Raw genomic sequence first — 8,184 nt, forward strand, 5'->3', positions numbered from 1 at the left:
AACAAAATCGGCTCCTATGGAATAGGGACTCCTATAAATCCGGTTACTATGGAGTTTCGGTTGTCAACAAACACACCGCTCACTGACTCAATGCAACGTTTGGGGGCTGCCCTGCCTTGGGTTGCAAAAAGCGGACCGTTTTCACCGTAATTTTAGTATCAGTCCGTCACTGACCTGTGCCATCTGCTACGCGATTGCTTCCTTGCACCGGTTCCGTTCGTCCGCAACGATGACCGTAACGAATCTATTGATTATTCTGAATTTGGGGTGCGAAATGTTGTACGTGATTGACCAACGCCTGAAGGCTCAATCGATTCCGCTGGATAAATCTGCACAGGGTAAGAAAAGAATATATGTTTCGCTTCGTTCGCAATTATTTCGACGGCATTGATTTCCAAAAACCACGTTCGGCACTAAATTTAAGTCAATCGAATAGGTTAAAAGTCAATCGAATCCTCACTCTTATAACTGCTGTTTATTTTTCATCCTAAATTACATCCTTCATCGACGTGATTAAACGTTATATCCCGTGTTGTTTGAAGCACCTTCTCAACCCGTTCGAAAGGGTGCACAAATTTCCTATGAGTTTAAGTTTGGTACCTTTAGTCGTATTTGCACCGTGCACGTTGCGATCGTGCATCATTGCAAACAAAAAGAGTCTCAACCGTTGGACTTTGGAACATATTAGTAACTGATGGCTCCGCCATCAATGCACCACCGGTTCCAGCGGCATGCCACGGATAGCGGAGAAGTCTAGCTTGCTGTCCACACTCTCGTCCAGTTGCCCAATGATGGCCACATTATCGCCGCGAATTATGTGCAAACCAAGCACGACCTGTTCGATGCCAGCAGTCATCGAATAAACGCGCTCGTGCGACTCGTCCAGAATGATGTTAATCGTCTGATCGAAGCCCTTCAGTGTGCCGACAAAGTTGCGCCCGTCGGCGGTGATGATTGAGACCGTATTGTTAACGTACGACTCAAGTCCCGACATTGTAGTTCCGTTACGGTGGTCTGTGCTGAATGCGAACTAGAAAAGATTAACAAGCACAGTTAGGAAATGAGACTAACCAGTTTGTAAGCGCGCGAAACACGGTACCCAGTATTTGGTTGTGGCGTCGCACGATTCGCGCTTCGTTTCGCGAATGCGAAATTGTTCTTTGCGTTGTTTGTGTTTGGTTTTTGATTCCCCGCAGAAAAAGAGTTCAGTTGTCAAACGGTGCGAGCTCGAATTCGCCGGCCAACATCTGCTCGAGTGCTCGGATTGTGGTGTGTTTGGTGGTCGAATATTCAAAACCGAAATCGATCAAACCCACGTCGTTGTTTGTTCGTTTGATTGAATTGCTATTGTTTCATCCGTAGTGCTTCGCGAAATCACCGAGGTGTTGCTGGACCCCAAATTCCTGCACTACATCTCAACGGCGTACCAGCAGAGCATGCTGACGGTACAGCAAACGCGCATACTGCTGACTGATATCGCCTGTTGCTCGCTGATGCGTCTGGACGTTAGCTCGATGGACAAACTTTGGGATCTGATGGTGATGATTTTCAAGTGGCAAATGTTTCTGACCAACAAGAATGCTCCGCTGCTGCTGGATCTCACGTTCCGCCATTTGGACGGTATTGGACGGCTGATTCCGGAGATGCGCAAACAAATTCTGATCGACAGCGTCAAGAAATCGCTGATCGAACTTTGGGACCCGCTGTGCGAAGACGAGCAGACTATCGTGCACCGCAAGGTGTACAAGTGGCTGAAACCGTACAATACGAAAATTTCCATTCTCATCCGCATGGGGCTGCAAAAATCGAACGGAGAGTTTGAATCCGAGCCAAAGAACAACGTGTTTTACAACTACTACACCACCAATATTGGTGAAAACATCTACTCCAAAACGTCCAACTTAAACGCGCTTAAGGCACACAATGACCCGTCGAATGCGATGGGCAGCAGCTCGAGCGACATGATAACGGCCGGCCGCGAAATCGATACACTTGTGCAGCAGCTAAACATACAGCATAAGCCTGGTCACACGGAACCAAACGATGGGTCCGAAAGTTCGAAGAAACCCGACCAATCCACTTCTATGCACAGTGGCCTAAATGAGATTGTAATGAACGAAGATGCTCACCGCCAGGCAGCATCGAGCCAGCAATCGGCAGAGCCGCAGGAGGACGGATCGCGCGAACGTGCCCGTGAGCAGCCGGATCAGCCGACCGTGCTGCAGATCAGCAACGGAAAGGAGAGTAATCTGGAGAAACTGATGAAAAAAATTAAATTAGATAAGGAAGAGTTTGACGTGGCCGACCGGGGCGCGATCGATGCTAACGACGAGCTGCTGAAGATGTTTGATCAAAATTTACAACTTTAAACCAAATTTTTTCTCACAAATTCGCGTTGCCGAAACAAAGCGTGTGTAGTGGTCTTTCGTGGCGTAGTACATTGAAGAAAGTTAAATTGAAACTAGTCCTCCCCACGGGTTTACCCCGTGTATTAATCTGATTAGGAATCATTTCTGTTTGGAAATTCCAATTGTTGCATTGTGATTTACGGCGAAGGAAAAAGTGTAAAATGTTTGGCAAAATAAAAAAACGTTTTGAATTTTAGCGGGACGACTTTCGTCGATGAAACAGGGTGGTTCGATGGTTCGAGCTGTTTCGAGTACTTTCGATGGCTCGATTTTTTTCTCGCGCTCATGTTGGTAGTTACGATGCAGTATTTTCATTCTCAGCAACCCAGATACAAATCTTGGACGCATCGCGACGACAAAAGCAAAAAGTGTAATTTGTGAACGTGTGAACTAACTTGCCTTCGGAAGTGAAACCCGAAGCTCTCTGTCCGCTTCCGTGTCCGGTTCTTCAGCGAAAGAGTTAAATGTCTCTCTTCGGGATGATGAACGATCTGGAGGATGATCCAATCTTTGGGTGAGTGCCAACTCCGCTACGCAGCATCTTCTCCATTTGGTATGGAGCGAGTGGAAAACGGAGAACATCTCATGCAAGCCCGTGACGGATTTACTAATTATTTCCCGTGTTCCCTTTGCTCGTGCATGCGGGACGCCAGACATCACATGCGTTCGATGCGCCAGATGAACAACATGCTCAACTCACTGTTCTCCGACCCGTTCGGAATGCTCGGGGGCGGTGGAATGGAGAGCATTGGTGCGGGGCCCGCTGGGTTCGGTATGCGCCACAACGCACTGATGCCGTTTATGGCCCCGACCATGGGCATGAACCGCTTGCTGAACCCGGCCGGTGTCCCCGACATGGGCCCTTCGTACTGCAGTAGCAGCGTTATTTCGATGACATCCGGCCCGGATGGGCCCCAGGTGTACCAGGCCACGTCAAGCACACGCACCGGACCGGGTGGCATCAAGGAAACGCGCAAGACCGTGCAGGACAGTCGCACCGGCACGAAGAAGATGGCCATAGGGCATCACATCGGCGAGCGGGCACATATTATTGAGCGCGAGCAAAATATGTCCACCGGCACCCAGGAGGAGCGCCAGGATTTCATCAACCTCGATGACGAGGAAGCGGAAGACTTTGACCGCGAGTTCCAAAGTAAAGCGCGCAGTTCAATGAGCCGCCGCACGCCGCACGGAATTGGCCGCCGCACCGAACAGTTGGCCCTTCCATCAACACAACCGGCGTAAGTAGTAGCGCTACCCCGTACATCCCGCGACCCCCCTATCCTGCTGTTGGGTATTCTTTCGAGACGCCCCCCTTTCTCGCACGGGGGTTTCTGTGTTCCTTGGAACACTGTACAGTGTACAGCATTTTGTAGACCAAGGCGCTGAGTGACGCAACACCTTTTTACCGACGCACAGCTTGCTGCGCCCCGAGCAAATGGCTTCTTGTTGCCTAGGCGCGCCGAGTGTAGTGTGTAGAAGTTTGTAAAGAAAAACCCGAAACGAAGCAACACACAGCCTGTAACTTTGCCTCTCCGACAACGCTTTCACGGAATGCGTGCTTTGCGTTGGATTTTTCGACCCCTTTTGCAGTCCGTCGCAGCGAATTCTTTCGATTACGGAAGTAACGGACGACAACACGTGCGAACGCTGTGGCAATCCGAGTGATACAGCAATCTGCCAGAGGTGTAACCATAGCAACGGCAGTCCGAATCGGATTCCTCAGCAGCAGCAGCAGCAGCAGCATCAGGCGTCAAAAGGGTCGCGCAGTAATAGACAGCAGCAGCAACAACAGAGTGCGGCAAACTACGGAAGTTCCAATCCGGTAGCCACAGCCCGTCGACCGATTCGATCGCCAGCGTCGTCTCCGTTGAGCATGTCGTCGGCGCCAATCGGTGGTGGCAGTAATCATCATCACATTACGACAAGGTAGTACCCCCTACTATAAGCGAGATGATACACGTACGCCAGGTGTTCGTGGAATCGTCGTTTGCAACGTCACGCTTCTCTTCACCCGCGTCCGCTTTCCGCTAACCGTTTGCAACTCTCATAACACACGCCCCACTGCACTGTGTTAACGCGTGTGTGCTGGGTTGTTCCCCATGTCACCATATTCTGCGTACTAATCCCTCCATCATGGTGCCAATCGTAGTTACCGTTGAGCAGCACTGTTGCTGTTGTGCATTTAGCTACTGACAAATCGGGCAATAGGCGTATTAGCATTGCTTCACTGTCTGTCTATGTAATCCGATACACCCCTAGGATGCCTATGGTTGCCCTGGATACGTTCCGCTAACTTGTCGTTCTTCTCCCGTCGTTACTTTCAGCGTTCATCCGCATCCGTACAACGTATCCGGCAGAAAGTCACGATCGTTGAAGGGCCCCTCTTCGTCCACTACACCACAGCACCATTATCAGTAATCAGGTGCGGACCGCGAGATACGATACACGACGTAATCACACTCGGGGAGAAATCTATGACGGAGAAAGAATGTGCGATGAGGAGAATGTTTTTTTTCCCGCGGAACACTGTCCCACTGAGAGTGACAGCCGCCACATTAGTTTTACAGAAAAGCGGAGCCTCGGAGCACAATCGGTTTGAAATGTATGCTGTCTTTGCTTTCCGCGCCGGGCGGAGCATTTTTTATTTTGCTTTCTTCCATGTTATCGTTTAAATTATCAAGGGGGCGAATATAGATAATCAAAGATGAAATGTGAGTTTGATTCAGAGGAAGGAACGTACGACGACGACGAGGCTCCACTATTTACTTTTACGTGGAAAAAGAGCGTCGCACAGCGCCAATGCGGACGTTCACGTTTCGTTACTTTGTCCTTCGCTCACCAACCTATACACACGTTATGAATTCGTTTAGTAAACAAAACAGTAGTGCTAATGTTCGATCTAACATGATTCTGTAACAATCAAACAAAGATATATGACTTGTGTACGCTAACGCTAAAAGAAAACGCGAACCCCGAGCACGCCAATGGATGTAAGGGAAATACCAAAACCTCTCGAAAACCGTGTTTTGCAAGGAAGGCACGTCGGGGATGGTCGGCAGAGGCCACGGCGCCCTGAAGTAAAAACAAAACATGAAATTTCTTGAAATGACCTAGGATCTTGAACGAAGGTGGTAGCAAGTAAGATAATTATTGTGCTTTCGAGTAAGTTGAATATATTTCGTGTTCTAGAGTTAAGCAACGGCTCCGCGTGGTGTGGATGGACCGGAACCGGAGTGGAGCCAGCGGAAGGATGGATGATGGCGCGGGCCATTTGCGGAGAGAGAGCCTTGAAAAGCGGGCGCACCGTTGGTTCCTACGGGTGGTTCGCTGTCGACGTGCCGGATATAGTAGACACACATTAAAAGAAACGCTCTAAAATAAACATTTTCAAACAATGGACCAGCATTCGTTTTCCCATTACGCCACGAAAGAAAGAGACGCCATTCTGCCCGGTCGGGGTTTGTGTTTACACATATATTTTAAGAACATATATCTCTCTCACATAACTCTTCACTAAACTTTTGTTATCTATTTTACAAATGAGAAAGCTAACAAATCGCCGGTCCTCTTCGGGGTGGAACTATGTGCGTGCCGTGTGCAAATCACACTACAGTAGCAGCGGCAACAGCACACATACGCAAAGCAGCGGCTATCCGTCCGCTGTGGGGCGGTCGGCTTTCAGATCAGATCGGATGCATGGCCAAGCGTTCCCCGAGGGCCCTGAAAACCTCTCTATGGCTTTAATGGTGGTGGTGGTGAACTCGATTAGGGGTGGCCTTACTCGCGCTTGTCTGTCTAAATTGAAATGCATTGAAATGCAATTGAAAATGGGTGGTAATGCGAAGCGTGTGTTGTGGGGCACGGCGCTCAGTAGAACTGCTTCAGTTGCTCGTAGGTGATGAAGAAAATGATGTTCCACGGTCCCATGCGTACCCAGGTCGGGATGAAACCTTTGTACAGCGCTCGGAAGCCTTCGTTGCGCACGGTTTGCACGGCACAGTCTACGCTTCCGGTGTAGTACAGACGCACCGGACTGCTGGCTGTGCCCGCATGGTGGGTGGTTGCGCTGGCCGTTGTGGTGGTTGCCGTGGCTGCCGGAGAAATGTTGTGTTCCAGGCGGTGCACGTGCCTTTGGTTCATGAGGCGGGTCTGTAAGTGAAGAGGCAATTGTCCATTCGCTGTCGTCATGGTCAGAGCGCAACCGGACAACTCGGTACTTACTCTTATCACATCGATTGGCGTTGAAGCAATGGCACTTCCTAAGCTCGCTATAAAACTAGATCTGAAATGGCACGAATCCGTTAGAAACGCAATTTAACGCATCCCCGGCCATCGATACTCACAGGAAATGGTTAGCGACCTGGTCGCCAAATGTTTCCATCAGATGCAATTTGCAAAAATCGTACACCGGTAGCTCGACGGCCGCTATCACGGCGGCCCGCTGTGCCGTTGGACCCACGCCTCGCCACAGGCCGCGCACACCTTCGTGCACGTAGATCTCCCGGAAGCAGCGCACCAGGCCAGCATCTTTCGCTCCCTTGCCGTGCACTTGCATTCGAACCTTCAGCACGTCGGTGGGGTTGGCGATGGCGCTCGAGATTGCACCGGCCATCGTGGCGCAGGCCGCATTACACCACACACTCTCGTTGCCCGTGGCCTTATCGTGAAGCCAGCCCCGGTCGGTGGCCATCGTTTTGAGCGTGTAATACGTACCGAACTTGATCGTACCGTACGTTGCTTGTCGCAGCACGGCGGGCCAGATCCTAGAACCGGAAGCGGAAGTTTTAGATGCATTGCGCCAGAGCGGCACCGGCCACAGTCTAACCTACCCGGAGTACAGCGCCTTAACGCCCTCTTGGCGGGAAATTTTCACAAACGCATCCATCATACCGCGGTACCGCAGCTCGCTGTGCGATCGATCCAGTTTCTGACCTTGAACCTGAAGACGCGTCTTTGTTGTGTCGATAGGGAACGTTCCTGGAACAAGGGGGTTGGGACAACGTTAGTGCACGGCGGGGGGGCAGGGGACGGCACACCGGTTTGACGTCGGCTCGCATCCAGTAACGCGAATCCAGTTACATAATTGTCAGGGGAACGGGTTAGAAAAATACCGACCCAATTCGGAGCCCTTTCGATCGGCCCCGAGAGCCATCTTACCGAATTCAGCCATTATCGATGCCATGCCGCCGTAAACGAAAGGCCTCCAATCACGAATTTCTCCCATCTTAGCGGGTGGCGCGCTTCGTAGTAGGCGCGAAAAGCCAGAAGGAGCACCGACTGTAAACAAATGATCCTCACCAAAGGAAAACGCAGCACCCTTTCGCTGCCACACGCGGCACTAGGTAATCTTCGGTCGATGGTGGCGTGGCTTGGAGCAGCCTTTTCTAGTGGGTCGAACGAAGGACTTTCCGGCGAATTTTCCGAACGTACAGTGAGCGATACATTTTTCCGCTTGCCGCGCCGGGCTGAGATTCGAGGTCGATACTTTGCGGTGTGTTTAACGAGTGCCCCGATGTAGCACTAGAGAGCACGGGTTGGTGGCTGCATCGGAAACCCCTATCTGGCCGCCGCACGGGTCTGGTTGCAATTCTCCGCTTACTCTGAGCACAATTCAATTTGCACAGGAGAGCACAGTTTTATTTGAAACATATTTTACTCTAGTTCGCCATGCCGATGCCAGAAACGATTTGAAGTTCCGATGAATCTGACAGCTGTAACTGACATTTGCACGCGCGTGCAGCTGTCGCAGGCTTACTTCACGCACCCCACCGGT

At 50.8% G+C, this 8,184-nt stretch overlaps 4 protein-coding genes across 5 annotated transcripts; 2 read left to right on the forward strand and 2 right to left on the reverse strand.

Annotated features, from left to right (window-relative positions):
- Positions 1 to 229: 229 nt before the first annotated feature.
- LOC131216421 (protein OSCP1) lies at positions 230 to 2,369 on the forward strand. Its single transcript, XM_058210907.1, has 2 exons — positions 230 to 338; positions 1,363 to 2,369. Exons 1-2 carry the CDS (start codon positions 230 to 232, stop codon positions 2,367 to 2,369), a joined length of 1,116 nt encoding a protein of 371 aa, XP_058066890.1.
- Positions 460 to 1,186, reverse strand: LOC131216422 (U6 snRNA-associated Sm-like protein LSm8). The gene is made up of 2 exons (XM_058210909.1): positions 1,100 to 1,186; positions 460 to 1,030 (listed from the first exon to the last, which is right to left on the reverse strand). The coding sequence occupies exon 2, from the start codon at positions 992 to 994 to the stop codon at positions 707 to 709; it is 288 nt and encodes a 95-aa protein (XP_058066892.1). The 5' UTR covers positions 995 to 1,030; positions 1,100 to 1,186; the 3' UTR covers positions 460 to 706.
- A 388-nt stretch (positions 2,370 to 2,757) lies between the features above and the next one.
- On the forward strand, positions 2,758 to 5,787 carry LOC131205844 (myeloid leukemia factor). Of its 2 annotated transcripts, XR_009156774.1 has the most exons (5): positions 2,758 to 2,922; positions 3,062 to 3,649; positions 4,002 to 4,337; positions 4,736 to 5,539; positions 5,601 to 5,787. XR_009156774.1 is itself a non-coding variant. In XM_058198118.1 (4 exons), exons 1-4 carry the CDS (start codon positions 2,873 to 2,875, stop codon positions 4,827 to 4,829), a joined length of 1,068 nt encoding a protein of 355 aa, XP_058054101.1. In that variant the 5' UTR covers positions 2,758 to 2,872; the 3' UTR covers positions 4,830 to 5,787. The 2 variants fall into 2 exon arrangements, 1 of the variants encoding a protein (XP_058054101.1); XM_058198118.1 differs by having other exon boundaries at positions 4,736 to 5,787.
- A 99-nt stretch (positions 5,788 to 5,886) lies between these two features.
- LOC131213021 (mitochondrial uncoupling protein Bmcp) lies at positions 5,887 to 8,077 on the reverse strand. The gene is made up of 5 exons (XM_058207098.1): positions 7,569 to 8,077; positions 7,241 to 7,388; positions 6,755 to 7,174; positions 6,633 to 6,693; positions 5,887 to 6,560 (listed from the first exon to the last, which is right to left on the reverse strand). Exons 1-5 carry the CDS (start codon positions 7,633 to 7,635, stop codon positions 6,279 to 6,281), a joined length of 978 nt encoding a protein of 325 aa, XP_058063081.1. The 5' UTR covers positions 7,636 to 8,077; the 3' UTR covers positions 5,887 to 6,278.
- Between the last annotated feature and the right edge of the window lie 107 nt (positions 8,078 to 8,184).

This window comes from Anopheles bellator, chromosome 1 (genome assembly GCF_943735745.2).
Source record: "Anopheles bellator chromosome 1, idAnoBellAS_SP24_06.2, whole genome shotgun sequence".
NCBI classification, from domain to species: domain Eukaryota; kingdom Metazoa; phylum Arthropoda; class Insecta; order Diptera; family Culicidae; genus Anopheles; species Anopheles bellator.